This window comes from Cygnus olor, chromosome 1, assembly GCF_009769625.2.
Source record: "Cygnus olor isolate bCygOlo1 chromosome 1, bCygOlo1.pri.v2, whole genome shotgun sequence".
Classification (NCBI taxonomy): domain Eukaryota; kingdom Metazoa; phylum Chordata; class Aves; order Anseriformes; family Anatidae; genus Cygnus; species Cygnus olor.
In genome coordinates, this window is record NC_049169.1 from 74,865,055 (window position 1) to 74,887,954 (window position 22,900).

A 22,900-nucleotide genomic window follows, 5' to 3' on the forward strand; every position below is an offset into this window, starting at 1 on the left:
ACATGCATCTAGTGCCTAAAAGGAAGCTGAGGGAAGGCATAAAAATATTCTACTCTTTATTCCAAGGCATAAACAAAGCTATAGCCCACTGATGGCAGAAGACATATATGTGAAACAGAACAAAATAACTATGTGGGAAAGCTAGCCCTGCGGTATGGGATGAAGGAGAATACAAGTAAATTTGGTGGCAACAGATAAGAAGGACGCTGAAAGTAAAAGTCCTGGCCAGTCTCTCAATTACTTTCTCAACAAACTAGTAAAATGCTCACACAAGGAAGAAGGAGAAGGTTGGACAGGCTGTGGGTGTTATAATTAGAAAATCACGGCAAATACTGGAAACAGCTATCTAGAAAAATCCAAACTGTCAGGGACTAGCACCTTTCACAGCAAAATGGGTAACCTGCAAAAATTTTGAAAATTCTTCTTAAAGAGAACACTTTTAACCATTCTACCACTTACTACAGATTTTTGCAAACATTGAAAGTATTTGTGAATTCATAAATTGTTCATTTAATAGCTAAAGTTTTCATTTTAAAATGTTATTGAGCATAATTGAAAAAAAAGCTTACACTTTTGAACTGAAACAAAGCTTTAAATGCTAGCTGAATGAAGCCTGTTTAGTGACTCCGAACTATTCTTCCATTGCATTTTTCAGAATTCAAAAATTGAGTTAAATTTTCCATTTTTTTTCAAATTGCTAATGAGCTAGAAAGATCTCTTGCTTCTTAAGCTCAGATATCTCAGAGATGTTCTTGCAAAAATATATCCCAAACCGCACAGATCACCTTTTCCCAAACTGCATGCTACCATGAAATTGGAAGGATGCCTTGAAAAGTCAGAAAATTAGGCCTTCTTTTGGAATAAAAATGATGAAGAGACCATCACAGAAATGCCTTGGGAAATCTCTTGACCAAACTGAGAGGATTTCAGTTTAAGGACTTCTTCAGAACACTGTACAGCTGTGACCAGCAGGGTGGCAGATGGAGAACTAGGGAGACAAAAACTGTTCAGTGAGTAATGTGCGTAGCCCCATCTTTGCTCGCTAGCGATGTCCCAAAGCACTTTTCTTCCCACACTAGCAGATAAATAAAATGGATATTATTTAGAATGGATAACCATATGGTTTGTATTATCTTTCTATGCTATTTTCAGTATAATACATGGTAGAGACCTACAAAATAGGATTATTTGCTTTCTGTTGTACAGCAGACCTGCTCTATTTGGGGACAGAGACAGAGCAGAGGGCACAATAGCAGAGTGTGCTACCCCTGCAGGCTGCCCCTAACTGAGTGCAACAGAACAATGCAATTGCTCCATGTTGGGCATATTATTGGGTTTCCAAGCTGAATTAAATATCAGTCTTAACTAATAATTATTTGCTAGTAAATATTTGCTTAAATTGTGAAATACTGCCTTTTTTTATACCCCATTTCAGCCTACATGTGTCTGTCAGCTTTGTGCCTTTCTAGTGTGGAATGCTGTAACAGGAAGCAAAAAAAAAAAAAAAAAAAGACAGGGAAAATGGAAAATGCGTAAACTAAAGGAAAGAAAACCAATATAAAAACGGATTTTAATCCATTACCCTTAAACTCTGTCCTTACTCTTCCCAAGTCCTTCATTTCCTCTCACCCTGTTTTTGATAACAATACCGATCAGGGTTTTTGTCTGGATACAGTGTACGCTTTCCAGTTTTTACTGACATTTTTTTTTAGCATATATAAAACACTGCAGAAGCACATGTAAATCACTACTCTCTTGCCCAGTGGAACAGAATTTCAGCTACCAATGCCAACAGTTGCCTACAGAAGGCATCTACATCTGGTCTGCTACATCCAAGATAGCAACCACAGGCACACGTTTTGCTTTGTTTGGAATTCATCGCTGTGGTGCAGCTGAGCCCCAGATAAAAAAACTACAAGCCTCTGGGGTTAAACAGACAAATGTTTTCAGTCACAACAACATTTTTTTTTCTCTTTTTTTTTTTTTCAGGGAAGCAAAGCCGTAACAATGTATGTAAGAGGTTTTATGTAAATCATTAAAGGCCTACTGACTTAAATTGTTGCTAACACCACAAAGTTGCTTAATGTACACTTGAGAGTGTGAAGGCAGAACAGATGAATAGTCTCACAAATCTTATTTGCTCAATTGGAAAAATGCAAAAATACTTGTTAAGAAAAAAAATGTGATTCTTTCTCATTGCCATTCAAATTTAAAAGACAAATTAATATTCATCATTCCTGACTGCACAATGTTTTTTACTGGGAGGCAGAAGGGGCAGATACATTCAGTAAACAAATTTACTTTCAAATCCACACAGAATTCAATACCTACCTAGCCACTCGTTGAATTTTTTTACTTCACTAGGAAGTCCCAGCTCAGTAAAATCACCAGCATGTATTAACACATCTCCATATGGCATTTGGATGGGATCAGTTCTCGAGTGAGTATCAGAAATACAGACAAATCGAGTATATCCCGGAGGTTTGGGAGCATCATGGGGCACTGGATCAACCCTGCAGGAAATGCATCATAACAAGGTTATAAAGTACTTACAAACTTCCTAGTGTCTACTTTGCAATTCTAATACCAATTTTTACCTTTACAAAAGATTACACAGTCTTCTAGATATGTCTGATGGAAGGGATTTATTAAAACAAACCTATCACTAATGGGAGGTGTAAAAATTCCTGATGTTCACATCACAACATTTTCAGTATTTGTTGGGTAGCTGTATTAATTTAAAGAGATTAAGGAAAAGAGATTGAACTATGACAGCAACTCTGAAACAAGTACAAATAAATCAAAGGCATTACCAGTTTCAAAGGAACAGTGCTACCCTGTTTCATTGTTTAAATATGATTACATGGTACACAGGGAAAAGATTTATTTTAGATACATAAATATATTTAAATGCATTTCTTTAATTATAACTTTTTTTCTGCAAGTTATATTATTCCAACAAATTTAATTAACACGTTTTGGAGATACGTTTCAGTGTGGTAATGCAAAGCAAGATAAGAACTCTCCTGACAACAACTGTACATGTACGTTCAAGCCTGACTATTGTCAGGACAAATGTGGCAACTTTCTGGGCTTAATTATACTAAATGAAATCAGATGCTGTGAGGGGTGAGGCTCCATTGTTCAAAGCCCAATTTCGCTATTCTAAGCTGAGGAAAAGAAAAGGTCTGACCCAATTAGATGAGACTTACTTATGATTTAGGAGAGAAAAGCAGAGAACACCTCTCTGCAATATCAGTCATACTTATTTTCAACTCATTCAATTTTATACCCTCAATCTATATTTGGTTACAATATATAGAAGCAAATGTATCTACACGCAGCTAAACCATATCTGCTATTCCAATTAGGGAATTCTGGTGAAATAAAATCAAAAATCCAGAGATGCTAGAGTCATATTTATGTCACTAGAAACCAGAGAGGTATACAGAAATGTTACGAATTATTTTACTTTTAAAACATTTATTTTGAAAGGAGAAACAAAATTAGTTTTGTTTTGTTTATTGTTGCAGTATATCATACATGCCTTGCTGCTTGTGCTTCAATTCAGGATCTTACTGTTATATAAATAAACTCTCAAAAAAAGTTAGGAGATCTTTTATTAATAATACTACTCCTGAGTCAGTAGGTCTATTGACTCAGGTAGTTTTCAATAGAAACTGTATTACTTGAAAGACGTAAGATAATCATCTTTAATCACATGGTCTTTTCATTAAGTCAAAGAATAATTCTAGTAAATTTATAGACAGGTAAACTGAGGTGTTCCTGAAAACTTCACTAGACAATTAAATAAAATCTAAAACATTCAAATCATGTTATGTATTTAAAAAAAAAGTTCTTAGCATTTTCTACAACGCAACTACAAAACTAGGGTATGCATAAATTATTTTGTACCCATCTTTCCTACACCTTTTAGGATGAAGAAGTGGAGTGTTGTTTTTTTTGTTTGTTTGTTTGTTTTAATTAAGCCATTATACTAAGCATCAGCTATTCATGAGGTTTTCTTTTTTCCTTTACAGGGACACTGGAGAAACCATTATGAGTACCTTATAGCATTCTCTCTAAAGTGACATTTTCTGAGAAGAAAATACCCAAATGTGAGGTAACGTGTAAAATTAGCTGTGATCAGAATCATACCGAATGAACACAGTATATTTGTTCATACCCACGTGATCATACCCAAAGAACAGTATGTATGTGCTGGTCGTACATGGAAGTATGCACACAGTGGAAACTGTGAAACTCAGTTGAAAAAGAGGGGAATGTTTGGACCCTAAGACACAGCAACTGCAAACACTATGTGCGTGGCTGAGGGAGTATGTATCCTGTGAGAGGGTCACAGGCACATGGAGAAGGGAAGATGACAAAAGAATTAGATGGTGGAGTAGGTATGGCAGGTCCCAACCTCAAACAACGGAACTGCATGTTAAGAATGCCTCTGTTTTTGCAGGTATGAGAGATGGCACAGAAGGAGCTCCATGGTTGGTGAGTGGAGGTACCATGGATGGTACCAAAGGATGGAGAATGGTGGGTTTCAAATGAGTGAGTGAGGGTTGTCTTAAGGTACAAGCTATGTGAAGGGTGCTGCATTTAGTTCACAGAGTTCCGCATCAAAATGAATTGGGACAACTGGAGAAGAAAGAAGGGGAGCTGACCCTGGCTACAGTTACAGCCACTGAAGCTAAAAAGATTAAACATTGGTTCAGTAAACAAATTTCTGATTATTGCTGTCCCTGCCCAGCACTTGGCAAAGTGAGCTACAGGTCATACCAGTAAGCCTGGCTCGAATTATGCATACTACCCTGGCACAAACCAGGGATATGGACTGATTTAAGAGACCACTTATTGACTTTTCACCGTAGGGCAATCTTTAAAGCAGTTGCTGCTTCTTCCTCTGAAATCTTTCAAAGTACAGCACAGCCACAAGTTGGGTGTCAGGGATGCATTTCCCTTGTTGCTTCTCTGGAGCTGAATGGAAAAACAAGAGACTTACCATGGCAACCCACACAGCACCTAATACAGATGCTTTTTCTTATAGTTTGGATGGGGAGGGGGGAGGTATGGACAGCATTTTCCTGTTGCTGAAGTATGCTTAACTTTCAGAGCCTGTGCAGAGGGCCAGAGAATATTCATGGGTAAGAGGTATCAATAAAAAAAAACATGAGATGCAGATTTTCATGTTGAAGTTATATGCACACACATATATAGGTAAAAACATACGTCAAGTTTCACAAATGCATCTAAGTTGCATTGGAAATCATTTCTGAAGGCTCGATCCCCATGTTCTTGGGTAACACATTGACACAGCAGCTGTCATACCAACACCCAATGCACTGCTTGCAGCATGAGCAGAAGGAGGAAGATCTGATTACTTTTGTGCAAATGTTTTTGTTTTTCTTTAAAGCAATAGGTAAACTTGCAGAGAAATTGAAAAACGAAGTTAAAACCTCAGAGAAAAAGCAGTAATAAAGGTTAGTTTTTACATTAGACTTTAGTAAAGTTTCCCAAAGAAACATGACAGGAACTTTCTAGGAACAACTGATGGACATGAAAACGACGTCAGTATTTACCACCCTTCTCATCACTGGCAACCCAGTCATCTCACAAGCATGGGAATGGTGGACTAAAACAGGACGAGGAAAGTGCTGTTAGTATGTTATGGATGCTAAAAAGTTAAACACAATATAGAACTGCACTGAGGACCAAGGAAGAGCTCTAGGATTGAATTCAGAAGAAGAGCACAAAAAATAACTGCAGTTCAAGTAGTTTACACAAGCTCAGATGTGAAGTCTGAAGTCTGTGATTGCCTGTAACATCACCAATGTAGTTATTTTGAGCTATCCACACACACAGAGCAAAGCCCTCACCTCTCTGAAGTTAATGACAAAACTTGCATCGACTAAAGCAGGGCTAAGATTTCACCCATAATTATGTGAATAAAAGGTGCTTTTGTTATACTTTTTGTATATACTTTTCCCTTCTTTGTCACTGTTCTATTCAGTCATAGGAGGCAAAAGCAATCTTTTGCCATTCAGAAACATTCTTTACCATTTCTGTACCAAGAAACGAGCAGGTCAGATTGTGGTAGATGTTTCAATTGATTTAGCCTGTTTTTCTATTTGCACAAGCTTTTTCAATGGTATTAATCATTTGTAAGAGACTGCTAAATTCTTCTGAAGAACAATTTTCTAAGGATAGCTTATTTTAAACTACTTGCTTAGGTTCTGAACTTCCATCATGCAGTTGATTTTCTAAGCCCTCTGGTAATATGATTTGTTACTGGTTAGAAATTTAAGCAGCATATTGTTAAGTACAAAGTAGATACTAATAACTTATTTTCAGCCCAGTGAAAAACACTCAGCTTTTAGGACTGGTGAACAAATTCATGAGTGCCCAGGAACTGTCTGAATATGCACAAAGAATGGCTAAGCTTTGACAAATAAAGCAACCTGCATTTGTTTTTTTCATTTATTGAAGTATTTCTGAACCCACATTTGTTTGTTTGTACTTTTGCTACCATTTGCCAGCTCTATAAACAAAAGATGTTTCCCAGTGCTAACACTCTACTCATTTTACTGTTTGAATTTCAATAGTACCTAAAAGCCCCAAACACAGACTATAAGCTAATATACTGCCCCCAAAAAATGACTGTTTGCTCACCATCCTGGTGTATGTTAGTCTCCAGATTTTTTTAACACAGTATCTAATTTATGCCAAAGAATGTACATAAGCATTCACTAAACAGTCACACACCATTCAACCACTCATAATTGCTGACTTTTTTCAAATGCAGAAATCATGTTCTATGTTTGGAAAGTATCAATTCATTTTAAATACCAAAAATGTGAATGGGGTGATTATTTATTCAGTGTTGGTAAAGAAAAAAAAAGTTTCCTTAAAAAAAAATGAAAACCAGTCTTCTCATCTGAAGATAAGGCTGCTTTCCTCTTTAATAAACACAATAAAATGGTGCAGACATTTTTATTCCCTATAAAAATATTTTACTGTAGAATTTTATACTTAATTTATTTGTAATAGCTTTACTGTTTTGCTCTTCCTTCTCGCTTTAAACTTTATGGCAGGTTTCATTTTTTAATTATAATTCTTCACTTTACATTACAAGTAAATCATTTAGAGCAGTTAATTTTACTGATGCTGTCATTATATAAGAAGTCAGAAACAAACACATTATTTTAATTACTCTTTAAGCACTTGGCATCTTCAGCACGTTGGTATGAAAGTAAGTTGTCAGATGGGTGCCCACACCATTTTACTTATTGATGTCATTTTTTCTTTGTATGCAGCTGTAGTATAACTAACCAAACAATATCTGTTGTACAGATATGGGCTTGGTATTTCAACAGCTATTTACATCAATAAGCAAGTGCACAATGCAAACAAACAACTATTTAGATTGCAGAAAGTATCAGCCTTGTACAATCTCTTATTTCATTACCACTGCTTGTTGTTTATTTCTTTTTTTAATACTATTATGCATTAAAGTTATGCTAGTAGAATGACCTTTCTCCCACCCTTTAACAAAGTACTTACACTTTCCAAATGGCCTGATTTTGTATCACTATAGTAATTATTATTAGAAAGGCAGCAAAGCAGTGTTCTTTGCATTCTTTTTGACTGGTCCATCAAATACCACATCAACAAGGCAATAACAATTCAGAAGGCTGTGCTGGAGCAGTAACAAAACTGTAATACTTACATTTGCACATGTGGGGGCTGGAAACGTCCCTGGTTAATGTTGTAGAACGTGAAAGCCTGTGTGGGGTTGGAGCTGTACTCATCCACTTCAATTATGAGTCTACTATGCTGATGCCTTCTAGCTGCCATAATGTGCGACTGGGCGAAAGCCATGCTTGCACTGGGTAGGTCTGCTTTTTCAGGCAATCATATCTGCTATCTTCCTACATCGATGGAAGAAGACCATGACATCTCCTTACCTATGCAGCACTTGCCTTTGAAAAACCTAGAAGCAGATTGAAGAGATGGAGCATAACTGTTTGACAGTTAATTTGTTTGGGATTTGCTTTATTTAATAGGAGATGAAGATCAAAAGCGGGTTATGGAGGGAGGAAGACACACAGCTCAAAGAACTCATTACAAACCTTTTCAACCCAGCAATTTGATGAACATACTTTAGTTGGGGGTGGGAAGTGGGTGGAGGAAGTAAGCTTGCAAAAGAATACAGGGAGCAACTTGCTCAAATATTTCAGACATTTAATACAGATCTCAAACACAAGGCAGTCACTCTTCAGAATGGCTTGTCAAATAATAATGTTTTGTCAACACAATCATTTAGTGTTTTTTTTTCCTGATTGCATTGCTGAATGTTTATTCCCCATCTTCCTTCAAGAAAACCCCAAACCCAAAACTTAATACATGTCAGTGCATAACTAAAATGTGAGTTAGTTAAAAAGAATCAGTTTAATCAATTCTCCAGAAAATCTGCACCATTTAGTAAGGGTATGCATTGCAGGTGGTTGTTCATCACATCCCAAGGAACCGAGCGAACTGGGCCTTCCATGCACATGCTCCTGGTTTAGTTGTATCACTGAAGAATCTCCTGATACAGATATGAAGGGCTCCCCCCTTCAAACGCATTCTCTTCTTAGACAGCACTAGCCCCAGAATCTGGATTCACTGGAAAAGAAAGTGATTCAAAGGCTAACACACAGTTAAATGTTATTAAATATAAAAAAGGTAAAATCCATACAGGTTTTATGTTTGGGAATAAATTTTCCGTGAAAGTTATGCAAGTCTAGAACAACGGCACTGAAAATGGATATAGGAACAGAAAAGTAAAACCAACTGGAATGTAAAGAGTATCCCCTAGAAACAGCAGAAAGTAATTTAACTGTGAATTTTACTTTTATTTCACAGTTTTAATAAAAAATGGATTATCAGGAACACAGGCGGGTATTTTTACAGTATAATGTTGTGTCCTTTTTAAAAGTTGTCTGTCTTAAATATTTACTTTCATGCAAGCAAGGGCTTTTTCATCTAGCAAATGTAAGGAATCTGCTTCAGAAGATGTATTTCATGAAAAGCTGTGCTAGAATGCAGCAATTCACTTGATATGTGCATCTTCTGGAAAACAGGACTCCAAGTTTTTTATGTCACCTTGTTGATGTGCCTTACTTCCATTCTGATGGGACCACTGCCAAGAGTGATGGATGAGGAAGGTCTTCACATTCACTCAAATTTTTAAAGCTATTTATAGGTACTTAGGTCTAATTCAGTTCTAGCGGGAGTCAAGCACCTAAGCATCTTTAAAAATCTGGACTTCAGTTCTTCACCTGTTCTTCAGTTCTTCAGTTCTACTACAGATGTTAAGTGCTCCAAGAAGTGGTAGTGTATTTTTGTTTTGGGAAATCTTGTCCTTAGGAAGCTGGAATGAGAGATTCAGCTCGTTTTTGTTACTTGGTGAATGGCTGTAAAATGACGACAACTCGCTGTCAGTAACAACCCGCAGGAAGACAGTCTGAGAATGAGAGCAGATTCCTTCATGCCCTCCCTTAGAAGTGAGTGGTAAGGAAATGGTAGAAAAACAGCAAAGAAAAATTTGGATTTTAAACACTCTCAGATGATGTGTTCAGGCTACAGAACAAGCAGCAGCACAATGAAATGTGCCAGAGTAGGGGGAGGGAAGGGAGGCACAATTCTTGTAAGAATAATCGAGTACAAATCGCTGCATTTAGGAAATAAGAAATTATGATGGCAGATGTGAAGAACCCTCCCTGAGGAGCTTCCTGTATTAAATTATGCATTTGTAAAGAAGTTTGAATGGGCAAGGTCAGAGATTTTATAGGGGGTAAACTGTTCTAAGTGAAGCTACTTGTGTTTGAAACTATTAGAACTGGTGACTTCTATAAATATTCTCTAGTATGATTAATAATTTAAGATTCCACAGCTCTATGTGAGCATTTCAAACTACCTGAAAAAACACCCTGTGTTTTATAATCCAAGGCTTATGCCCACTTTACACACAGCTGAAATGAAGCTGCAAAGGCATTAAGGCACTGCCTGGTGGGACCTAGAATCTCCATTTGGCCTTAGGAAGATCCCAGTGCCTACAGCAGCTAAGACACAGCTTTTGTCAGCCTCCTGGTTGGTCCTGTCTTTCATGACTACACTCAAGTGATACATCAAATCCACTGCACAACCAGCAGATGTATTCAGGCACCTCTGATGTCCACTCAAGCTCTGCTTCCTCTTTCTGGGTAAGGGGAAGATAGCATTTAACAATACAAACTAACTCAAAAGAACATTTTTTTCCAACTTTGTTTGCAAACAGAAACAAAGCACAGCAAGTACAGCACTCATACAGCATTTAGTGCTCAAGACTTCTTTTAAGCGGGGAATCTATCCTCACACATGGGAGATCATGTGACTCACACCATTAGGCCAGCCTTTGAGAATGCTAGCCACAGATATTCATCTAGAAGTTCACCATATAAAATGTAGGAAATAGAAAGATACATCTCACTTAAAAAAAAATAATAATAAAAAAAAAGAAACACCACAGTACTGATGAGCCTTCTGCCAAATGACAGTCCCCCAGTGTCAACCCTGGACACATAAAAAGTATCCAAGACAGGAGGGGGAAAAAAAAAAGGAGCCAGATACTGCACTGAAAATAAGATAACTAGCAATCACATGAATAGCTTGTGCTAAACAAAAATCAGATACTATAACACACATAATCAGTAAGCATAATTCAATAGCAAGCTTAATTCAAGTTCATTTCAGAAACATACACAGATGTCTTTGAACTTTACCTTTCAGTCTAGGGTTTCATTCCTGCATAAGTGGTTGGCTGACTATGAACATTATTGGTGTTCAACAGAACAAGCTGTCTCTTTCCAGCTTGACTGATAACTCATCACTCCTCTCTTTCTGTTTCAATTTCCAATAGTCTCCAAAACTGTAACTTTTTTTTTCTTCTAATATTCTGAAATGTCTTCCTTTCCCAAACCAGAGTATAAAATGTAGCAGGGATATAGTTATCTGCTTTTATAGCATGCAAGTTTTAACATTATATGCCCAGCATTACAAATACAGAACACTAAGACTCAAATCCCCACAGCAACAACATGCTAACCATCCTCTTCCCCCAGACTTACGGAGCTGCGGGATGTCTGCCAGAGAAACACAGGGAAATGTAAAAATGACTGCAAGAACATGAATACTAAAATAAATATCACAAACCTGGCTGTTAGAATCACAGACTGAGAAAAAGCTATTAAATCAGCTAAGCCATCTTCTTACTGGTGTCAGGAATGTTCTCCATACATTATTTTTTTGCTGCCTCTCCAGCATGTGCTCAAAGGTTCACAAGAGCCCTGATCCAAAGACCACTGTATGTAGTAATAAGTATGTAGTAAAAAAGGCACCTTCGTGCAGCTATAAAACATCAAAGCCGTATTTTTTTCAGGGAAAGCCAGTGAGACAACAGGAGTAAAATACCTTAAAGAAGAGCGTGAGAGTTTGCGATAGACTGCATAGGCACACACCTGCTTCTTGTGCAAATCATAGATTGATAGAGTGGTTTGGGTTGGAAGGGACCTTAAAGATCTTCTAGTCCACAACCCCTGCCACGGGCAGGGACATCTTCCACTAAAAATCTTGGATACCGGTTAGCAGAAACCCCTTCTAGAGCTTCATCGAGAGTTCAGGTTGTCCCCTATACTGAGGATAAACTGTTCTTCATAAGCTGTCAGGTCACCCTTTACACACAGAAGTAGGCTCTTTATTTAAAAAAACAACAAAAAAGTGCCACTGAGCAGCAGTGGTCCCAACTGTCATTCCCAACATTCTTATAACCATTAGTATTTGGCTTCATCATCACAAATTAACACTTTACTGTTTTAACCCCCACCCAAACAAGTTGTTATAGACTGCCCAGCACTAAGTGAACATGGACCCAGTAAAGCAATTACTTATTATGAGAACTAGGCTGAAAAACAATTTATTTTTTTTTGCGTTGAAAATATCCATTTCACATACTCCAGACAGAAGCCAGTCAATGGAATTAGGCTGCTAACTTCAGCTCTGCCATCAGGAAATGAATACTGAAATAATCCTAAAAAGGCATTATTCTGTGGGAAAGGATGAGCTAAGCAAATCACTCTGCAGCTAAAAGCTTTTCCAGAGTGATACACTCTCCTCTTCCTTCTCTTCATTTTCTGAAACTGAATGCAAGTCCTAGCAAACCAGAACCACCAAGTCTTCCCTTAGCAGACCGGCCTGGATTCACGTAACAAATGCAGAAATCTGAACGCTCTCAACATACTTGCAGACTTTGAAATGAAGGCAGCATAATCAAATGTTCATAGAGACTCTTGTAGATTTTAAGGTCAATCATGCACACTGCTACTGATGGCTACATTAGGCTTTCTAAATGAATATGATTTGTTGTACCAATTGCATTTAAAAAGCCAACAAATAAAACTGCGATGTATTGAAGCAAAATATGCACCCATAAGGCTCCTTTCCGCACAGCAAACACGTTACGTACCTGCAATTAATGACAATGGGAATTAAACAATATTTAAAAAACCACCAGACTCCTTGAGGATATCTGAATTATCATCTTATCTTCTGTGGTGTCATTTTAAGGTATCTACCCCTCTTACAAACTTCCCGGAGTTCTACCTTACGAACACAGGGACCTAGAAAGCCTGCTTGGAAAGCTAACCCCACTTAAGCTGCAGAAGCAATATGGCATTTGAGAATGTTAGTTTTTCTAAATGTCAGTTTAGCTCTGGTGAAATGTGCCAGGGTGACAGCCTTCAAGCCTCAAGTCCTCGATCCACAGCACACACACAAGCCTGGCACATGCAGGGGCCTGGCACACGTCCCTGGGCTGCCTTTGTGCCTCAGACCTAATTGGGAGAGACCACTACTGAAGGGCAGCTCTCACTTCACAGCCACACATACTGAGAAATCTCTGCTTTTAAGCAGCAAATAAATGTGTAAGTTAGGGTGACTTTTGTAATGCAGATTTACCGCCACATAAAAAGTGGAACATGCTCACCAGTTCATTCTGTGAGTATCCTGAGATGACAAAATACATTGCACCATCTGCTTCTCAGGGCACAACATGTAGGTATATTGATGTGCATGCTTATCAAATATCAGAATAAAACCTTTAAAATGCCTCTCACCATGGATTTCACAATCTTCACCTGGTAACTAGAGCACACGCGCCGCTGTACTCTGGCCCTCATTTTCAAAAACCTTTGCTTATGGTGTATCTTTAATTGAAAGAGAATTTAAGCATCATGCCTTCCAGTTTCAGCTCTCTTCAGAGGACTCTGGTAAAGAAGTTAAATCATCTTCATGACTTATTAAGGAGAGCCTTTGGATCATCTTTTTAAAACACATCTGAGATGGTTTTCTGCTAGTGAATCTAAATTTGCTAACTGTTATCAGTTACACTCAGTTCTGTGACCATATCTTTTCACCAGAAATCAGAACTTTTCCCATCCAAATAACCAAAACCAGCAGGCATAGTTCTCGATTACCTGTATGTCTCAAAATCCTACAGACTTCAATGAAAAGAAACACAAGATCTATCCTCTGCTTCGAATCACCTGCTTCACCTGTCAAAGAACACTTCAGTGCCTCTTCATGTATATCACATATTTGTTAACTGCAGATCTACAGGGCACGGAGCTATGCTTTGTATGTGAAAAGATCCAGTGACTTAAATAAGACCTTCTATTTCTCTGTAATTATAATTACCTTAACCTGAACTAGAAAAAAAAATAAAAAACAGAAAAAAATCCCCAAAGTTATTTCTCACCATGCTAAAATACATATCATTGTTCTTCTTTGCTCGTTATAATGACCTGTCAAATACAGTATGACAACATTCTTCACTGAAATTTACTTTTTTCTTCAAATTAGCTTTTTTCCATTGCTCTGAAACACAAGTACAATACATGTTTCTCTCATTACGCGATAAGTAAAGAACACTAATGTACTTGTTAGTTTTAACTGTCATAAAAGGATTTTATAAACACAGCAAGTAAGAAACGTGATAAATAATTTGTCTTTTGGAACTGTGCCCTTATATTCATTTCTGTGGAGTTTCCTCAAAAGATACATTGTACCTACTATATGCCAAAGTACTGACCTGGCACCCAGAAAAAGAGATGGATCAATGAGTTCAGAAAACACCAAAATTACACATTAGATTTCATAGGCGAATTCTATATTTAGTTAAAGCAGTTACCACTTTTAAACCTTCTTAGCTAGTCTTAGTTTGAATGATGATTGTATGATTTTAAATTATCTGATCAAATTTTCCTACCTGGGCTCACAAAACTAGAGTACTTGTGTATACTATTTATTAAGATTTAATTTTATTTTGAATTAGATTTAATTTTATTTTGAATTATCAGGAGCGTGATTTTCTAAACTAATTCTCATCCATACAAATAGCTGTTAATTTATTCAATTTAAAAAATAAACACAACCTAATAATATTGCTTTGTCTTAAACATGCACTTGACAATGTACCAAATACATTTTAGATTTAAACACTGTAATACTCTAAGATTTACAAATAGACTGAACATTTGCCAACGCTAAATGCATTAATGTAATCCTACATACGATCTTCAGTGAATGTATAAAACATCACATTTGGATAAAATATTTAAATGGATACATTTTTCTTAAGGAAAATCAAGTCTCTTCCCTGAAAAACATAGCTTTTTGGTTTGATGCTGCCTGTATTTATGCCAAAATATTTGCTGAGGTAGCTAATCTATTTAAGTAATTACCTCTAAGGAAGTAAATTTTAAATAAATATCTAAAAGCCACAAAGCTCATTCCTCACTCTAAAAAAATTGCCTTCATCTCTGGCAATATTTCAGAATCTGCTGTTACTGAAGATCCTAAGCTCATACAAGAAAAATGACAAATCTCAAAATGATAATAGTAATTCCAATGCAAAAATAGCTAAAAATACAGGTTATCTGGAAAAATTACCAAAGACGGACATTCCAATAGGAGTAAATTAGGGTTGCAGTGATTTGATTCTATGTTTCAGTCTGCAATTTGGGCATGTCTTCTGATAAGGCTCTTGAATCTCTTAAAATATTTACTTAGAAAAAGGAATATGTAAGTACTGAAACATATATTTAAGAAAACAGAGTAGGTTTAAATTTGTAACTGAAGAACTTTGTTCTCTTTCTTCGCCTTTTTGTGACAACTTGCCTAACTCTCATTTCCTGGCCTTCATCTGTACAAGCACCACTGGGTGAAATCCACTTGCCTGAGCCATAGAATTTATCCAAACCAATTTCACTGCAAATTGCGTAAAAATGCATAGAATTTAGCTGATTGGATCATTCACACATATGTGAGGGCAGAATACATCCCATATAATTTACCCTCTTCACTCTGATACCAAAATTTTAACAGAATATGACAAAGCCTAATATTGAGTGGAGGATTATCCCAGCCATCAGTTCGGTTAGTTTCCAGGTAAGAACTCAAAAGTCAGTGTCTGCCACCAGCAGCGGTAGCCGATGATCAGCAGCGTACAGCATGGTGCTGGGGTAGCTGAGGGCAGATGCAAGCAGGCAGCACCCCTGGAGCAGACAGCAGGAAAGGCAGCAGCTCCCCTGTGCTAAGGTCGGCAGGGGCTGGTGCTGCTGCTTCACATGGGGGCAGCTTAATACCATAGGACAGCTCACAGGGTCTTCCCTTTTTGTGAAGCAGCATCTCTCAGCTTTGGACGAACTCCTATTGCCAATATTCTCCTCTGATTTCAGGAAGAAATCTAACACTAACCAGTCTTGAAGGGTTGCTGATCTCTATGTCAATACACAAGAATGGGAAAAGAAAAGTGGCCACTCTAATACCTGTAGCTGAAGATGAATGAAATGCCAAAGTACAAGCATGCCAACATACATAAGGCAGAATGTAGAACACAACTTACATGTACATACACCTACAGTGACACTACTTTTGAGATAATTATATAATTAAAAGGAATCAAGCAAAATTTTAACAGCTTTATGCATCTTTCTCTTAGACACAAAACTTTGAAAATTGAGTATATTGTCCTATAATTTTTGTTTCTACTTTTCAATCATTTAGCTGCATTTATTCACTGAAATCCTTCGCGTCATCTCATTAACGTTCAGGGAAGGAGTCAGTGAGTTTGCCCTGTTTATTTTTACAGGTATCCTCCCCAGGACTGATAAAGGAAAAATATACAACAAAATACTTAAATGTGTTTGTTTGATGTTTAAATATTTAAATATGGTTGTTTGGACCACTCACTCCTTGTGCCCATGACGTCATGCCTATAGAGCCCACCAAAAACTGAGACAAAGATAATGAAAGCTTTTCTTTCAAAGAATGAGGACAGAGAATACAGGGGTAGTCCCAGGTAAACAGTCCTGATGCAGAGTGTTTCAGGTCAGACACCTCTGCGTATTCACCAGATCTAAAATGTGCAGCTGCTGCTTTGCTAACTAGAAGAATCTGGTCTTACTGTGCCTTTCTTGCACAGGGATGCTTCAAATCACTGCTCTCCCTGAAACTGAAGGGGCTACTCCGGAGAGTAGATTCGTGAGAATGGCTGTACTGAGGCACACTCCAGCTCGGCTAGCTCAGGGGGAAGCTCTCGCCCTGCAAAACACTGATCAGCCTGCTCCAAATGCAGGATCATTGCTCACTGGGCTGGCTGTCACTGAACTGTGACTCCAAGCTGTATGCACACTACAACATCTGATTTGCTGGCTCTTTAAAAAACTGATTTCACAATTTTAATTGGACCAACTACAAATCTTCATTTGACCTGAAAGATGCTAAAACAAAGTCAAATATTTCAGTGGTGAAAAGTAATGGGAGACCAAAATGAAAAAACATTTAGGAGGAAAGTATCAAAGCAGTGAAATGAAACCACTATACTTTTTTGGATTTGCTTTTCCTTTATGTTCCTTACTTGATCAACCTGGTGAAACCAGAAATTTATTTTTTTTTTGGTGCTGTCAGATCTGAATTTCCACTGAAACACACAGAAGTTGACATTTATTTCTTTTTATTATTACTTATATTTAATATTCAGTTTTTACTATTTTGTTAACTACTAGCAGCAGTTGAGTTTTAATCCATCCCACCCCCTTTCCAGTAGGCAAGGTATCTTCAACTTTTACCAAAATCTACTCACACTAGGGACTTTCGTACATGTGCTGAGGGACAAAACTGAGATACACCTCAGAATTGCAAGACTGTGAAGGTAAACTTTAAGTAATAAATTTTTGGTTTACCACAAAACCAGAAAGAAGGCTGTCACATAAAGAAGACATAGTCCCAGTATTATTATATGAGTGTCTACAGATCAATCGAAATCCAAGAACAAACTATGCTAGGCATTGCACAGACAGCAGCAAAAAGCTTCTGTCCCGAAGAGCTTACAGTGTACAGAAACTCAACAAAGGAGTAGGGGCAAACAATAATACAGCAACATAGAAAAATGATCAATGCAATGACAGAAGGAATTATGTTCCTTCCATCTTCTTTTGCAGAGAAGGAAAAAATAAACAAGATTAGCGTCACAGAAGACAAAAGCAGAGAGAAGATGGGTTATTACAGCACAGGTAAGAAGAGGAAAAAGCAAAGAAAGTGGCATGCAGGATGTTTGAGCTACAGAACACGTTAAGAAAAGTGAAGCGACTGCAAGAGCTGGCAAGGAGAGCTTGAGCAAAATAGCCAATTAGGATAAGGAAGAGAAAAAACAGTCCAAAATATCAGCAACCATCAGTCTCCTTCACATGTTGCTTCTACAGCTGCTCTGTTGGCTTCAGTCTTTGGTTGAATGGCAAGACCCTCACCCGCCATAAGAGAAGCTGGACTAGCTGTATGGCAGAGACACTGAACTTAAAAGGTCAGGAGGGCACGCTGCATAAGACATAGCATTGAAAAGAGTCATATCTGCTAGACACAGTAACCTTCTAATTAACAGAAATGTATAAATGAAAAAGATCTAATAAGTAAGGGCAAATACTTGCAGTCGAAATGTATTCAGAGGTATTACACCTCTGAAAATAGATAACCTAAGTAAAAAACATACGTAAAAAATTCCTTGTTACACCAATATTAGTATGGCTCTGCATGGTCATACATAGCATATTTAAATGACATTACAAAGCCAATTTTACTCCAATATTCACATTTTAAATAGTGATTAAATGGATAACGCTAAGCATTTTGTATTTAGGTTAGTGTAATGAACCCCAATTCAGTTACAACTGCAAGTTACTACATGATGGTTATTTGTTAATCCTAATATAATTTCCACTGTCATATCAAATCGCAGCAAAACTGTCACCCTTGTTGACAGTTTCAACAAGGAGGTCAAGCAGTGAGCAGTCACAAAGAATGAACTGCTTTACTCTCTAGAAGTGGTCACTGCTGAAGCAGGTCAATAGTCATCATAACAGCTCTGCTCCTTTTTGCAACGTATCTTACACTAGACTGTCATTCTGCAACCTTAGTCTAGCATTACATTCACATGTATTTTATATATAATAACGTTAGCCTCAAAGGATGACCTTCTAAGAGGAAGTCACAGGTTAACAGCCCAGTGACCTTAAAGGACCCTCTTACATTACTAACCTTGATGGTATTTCAAAGCAAACCTGGAATATTCACAATTGAAACAGAAACATGTATTTAAGTTAGAAATAAGAGACCAATTTGCTTTCAGACACTCTCACACAAACCCAATTTACCTACAGACAATGTTCACAGAACCCGATGTACGTGCAAACTACAGTTACCAGCACTATACTTAGTCTTCTCAGGAGACTTCACAGTGCACACTGTAGAAGTCTGATGTATGTTAATGTAACAGTAACATGTGAAAAGGCTCTTCCCTGAGATTACTTTACACATCCTCACTGAATGTGACTGCTTGCTGTTCTTCAAAACGAGGTCCAACAGGAATCAAATGTACTGCATGATTTATTTTTACTATGTTTACTTACCATTTGAGATGAAACCTGTTTTCATGCACAAAAATACTGAAATCCTCAAATATAAACTCACTTTTTTATTCACTATTTGATACCATTTCTACACGTCAGGAAGAACAAACCATCTGGATAATCAACTAAGCAGATACCTGGTTCCAGGGCATTTGAGTCTGCTTCCTCCTGATTCGGTGGCAAAACTCTTGCTGACTTAAAAAACAGTAAGCTTTTCATACACATCTACATGTTCTACCAAAATACAGAAGTGCCCAGTCATGTTTAACTCTTCAGGTGAAAGGGACTGCACCTGAAGCAGCAGATCTGATCTTATTCCCTTCCTAAAAGGACATATCCTGGACATTTTTTCCTAATTCCTTATAACAAATTCAATCAAATAAATATTACCACATACAACACCAGGCTCTATGAACTGTTAATTCAAGATGCAGAAACATCGATGTCAGAATAGGCTATGTATGCCAAAGCAGAACTCTGGTCCGCTTTACATTCCTGCTGACAGTTTCTGTAATGAGCACACGGCATTAAATAAAAACCATGACCTGTTTAAACAAAGATCAGAGCACCAGCTATATCTTTGCATTCTCGCATGTTTGTTGTTTGGCATCACAAACTAATACCAAAACAAGTGTCTCCAAAACAGGTTTTCACACAGGGCATGAGGGATTTGCTCTACTCTACCAGGAAGAGTTGTTTATCTTTAAAATGGGCATTTTTCTTCATGTAAATATGTACAGGCACTCGCAGAATTTACCGTGCTTTAAATTAGACCAAAGGAGAGCGGAGAGAGGAAAGAGGGAATAATGTACAAGCAAGAAATCTGAAATTCTTCTGTTGCTGCCTGAGACAAAGAAGAAAAGCAGAAGAGCAAAGCTAAAACTGTTTAAACATACCATTAAAATTTCACAGCGAACAATTAATATCAATCAATTCATGTATGTATCATACATGGAATAGCCATTACCTATAGATAAAATAAAATTATAACCACCACCACCCCCCATTTGTATAGTACACTGCCAGAAAATTTACAGTGCCTGGCATCATGGAACAGTTTAATATGCACGGGTCCAACACAGCTACCATCATATAATGACTACTTAACTTGTCTTCTCAAAGATACTCTCATTTCGGTAGTCAAATCTTGGCCATACGCATTTAAAACGTAGTCTTGTATTTTAAATATCTGTCTACTGATGCTCTCCTGAATAACTGAGAGTTCACTTGATCAGGAGCCAATCACAAAGTTTAATAATCTTGCCTAGCTATCAATTTATCCAGAATATACAAACCTCCTTAAGTCTAAGTTACTTACTAAATTTATTAAGCATTAACTGAAGTTGCAGTGGTTATCAATACCAGACATTATGAGCAAATCTCTTAATTATGATAATGTCAAGGTATAGATTATGTAAGCAGAAATCTTTCACTATTGATCATTTGCCAAAGAGAACGTAATGTTCAAAACCCATCCCGTTTCTGCACGTTCCCCAGATTTATCTCCTACGTTGTCTACATCCCAGCATATGTATTAATAAATGTATTCCACGTTACCTTTCTGAAAGTGCCAAACACAAACCGCAGGTATAATGCAAGCAATATATTAAAAGTAATTAAATCCCTACCTAACCCTCCCTGATTTTGCCTTTATTTTTTTTTCCTGCTTCGAACCAAGTAGCGGCGCGACCCACTCCACGCAGATCTGCACGGATCCTGAAAAACTTATGGCACAGGTCTCCTCCCGCGGCGAAAACTTTGGAGGTCACCGAGCCCTCGCCCATCACAATTGGGTGCTGTGCCACCTCGGGGGGCCCTCCGCGACAACTCCGCCGACAAACTAACTTCTGCCCGAGGGCGGCCGGGCTCCGTGGGGCGCCCCGGGGAGAGGCAGGGAGCGGGCAAGACGGCGGCCGCCCCCCATCCCCGGGAGCAGGGTGCCAGCCCTTACCTCGGCGCACCCCCTTTCTCCGCTCCGGCACGGCAGCATCGAGGCAGGACAAGAGGAGCTGCCGACGGCTCTCCCTGCACCTCCCTGCTCCTCGGAGAAGCCCTTCCCCCCCGTCACTCCCCCCCCCCCAGCTTTGGGGCACACACACAGATCTATTTTTTAAGGAGCACGGAGGAGCAGACGCGGGGAAGCTAGGCTGGGAGAAGCAAAACCCTGACGCGCTTGGGGTGGGTAGGGAAAAAGAGGGGGGGAGGGGAGGGTGTGCAGACCCTGGCACACGCAGCCCCAGCCCCCAGCCCCACCGTCCCGCCGCCCCTGGTGCTCCCGCAGCGGGGAGCGGGCCCCGGGCGCGATCCCCCCACCCCGAGCCGGCGCTCAGACCCCACCCGAGGCAGCCACTCTGGTCCCTCCCCCGCCGCACAGGGGCAGGGGGCGCCGGGTTGGGGTGCGGGGTGGGGCCTCCCCAAAATACTCACCCTGCCCGCCAGGGCTGCCTGGAAGCCGCCAGATTTTGTGCGAGCGGTCGTCTCCTTCTCCGGGAGCCCAGCCTCCCCTCCCCCCCGCCTCCCCTCCCCCGCCTCCCCCACCTCCTTTGGGGGGCCAGGAATCCCCCAGTGTCGGCCCTCCCCTCCTCCCCGCCCGACCGGGGCTCCATGGCCCCGGGCCCCAGGCTGGGGCCGAGGCTGGGACGAGCCGGCGCTGCGGTAGAGGCTCGGGTAGGGGGCAGCAGGGGGCGGTGCGGGGCCGCCCCCGGCGGGTCGCGGGGGAGGCTGTGCCCCGGGGAGTCCCGGAGCAGAGTTGTAGCGGCAGCTGCACGGGGAGGCCTCTGCCCGGCCGTCCCCCGAGATCGTGGGGAAGTCGGCAGGGGGTGTCGGGCTGCCCGCCGCCAGGCAGCCAGGCGGGAGGGCGGGCGGCCCCCTTCTGGAGCCCTCCTCACGGACTTTCCCTCTCGGGCCTCGGAGCCTTGGGGCCGGGGGAGCCGCTGTGGGCCCTGCAGAGGAGAAGGGGGTGCCGGGGGGGGGGGGTGGATCTGTGAGGTACTTGTGGAGTGCGGGAAGTTGGGGTGGCATGGGGGCAGGCCGCGGCTCCGCCAGCGGCCGGCGTGCTCCTCAGAGGCACTGAGCATGCACGGCTCCTGCCAGCTCCCAAATCAGGCCATGATAGAATCATAAATACATAATACTCCTCCGATGTGATGAGTAGGGAGCAGGAGAGTTAAACGTGTACATCAAGGAGAGGCAACTGACATGTAAAGGGCTTTGCTGTGCAGCTGTTGAGCGATTCTGAAATGAAATATTTTAAAACCCTTCCAAGAATAAATTTAATTCCTGCACGCTTGTTTCTGGATCGCCTACTAGGCAAGGAAGTGTGCTGGATAGCTAGCAACAATTAGTAGAGTTACATCTGCTTTTAGCACACATGGTGACTTTATCACTGATAAAACAGTCATTGAAAAAAATCCACGCTAGAAAACATCCATTCTATCAAGACTTAGGGTTTGGACATTTGTTCTATGTAAGCATGAAAGAGGTGGCATTAGGAAAAAAATCTGGAGGAAATAAAGCAATGCACCTCAGACTAGCCCAGTAGTCAGCACATCCCCTTGAACACAGGCCTCGGCGTAGGGGGTGAATACCTCAGCTACCCACTGAGCTATTATCTACTCTGTGCACAGATGGAGACGAGGCCAGGCTGTGTATCAGAAACCGAAAATTGGACCTGAAAACCCTCCCTCACAGTTTCCGTTACTGGCAAATCATGTATTTATCTTGAAAGTTTGCATTTTGACATGTCAGCATTTTTACAACAATATAAATGTGCTTGAAATTTTTTTGATCAGCCTAATGGTTAGGACCTATTAGAAGCTGCAGAACATATTCACAATCAATTCACTTACTCA

At 39.6% G+C, this 22,900-nt stretch overlaps 1 protein-coding gene across 7 annotated transcripts in view; it reads right to left on the bottom strand.

Moving 5' to 3' along the window:
- The window catches only part of MPPED1 (metallophosphoesterase domain containing 1), a 65,274-nt gene extending 43,558 nt beyond the window's left edge, over window positions 1-21,716 (bottom strand). Inside the window, exons 1-3 of one of the 7 annotated variants that reach the window (XR_005822069.1) lie at window positions 21,001-21,341; window positions 7,739-8,002; window positions 2,332-2,513 (exon numbers count right to left, since the gene is read on the bottom strand). Coding sequence is in view for 6 of the 7 variants with exons in the window: in XM_040565702.1 (XP_040421636.1) it covers window positions 2,332-2,513; window positions 7,739-7,890 (334 nt within the window). In the remaining variant the exon portion in view is untranslated. Of the gene's footprint in view, window positions 1-2,331; window positions 2,514-7,738; window positions 8,033-8,487; window positions 14,370-20,606; window positions 20,961-21,000; window positions 21,342-21,476; window positions 21,565-21,587 lie in introns of those variants that run through there. The other 6 variants (XM_040565702.1, XM_040565680.1, XM_040565671.1 and 3 more) reach the window with 6 other exon arrangements.
- Window positions 21,717-22,900: the final 1,184 nt, after the last annotated feature.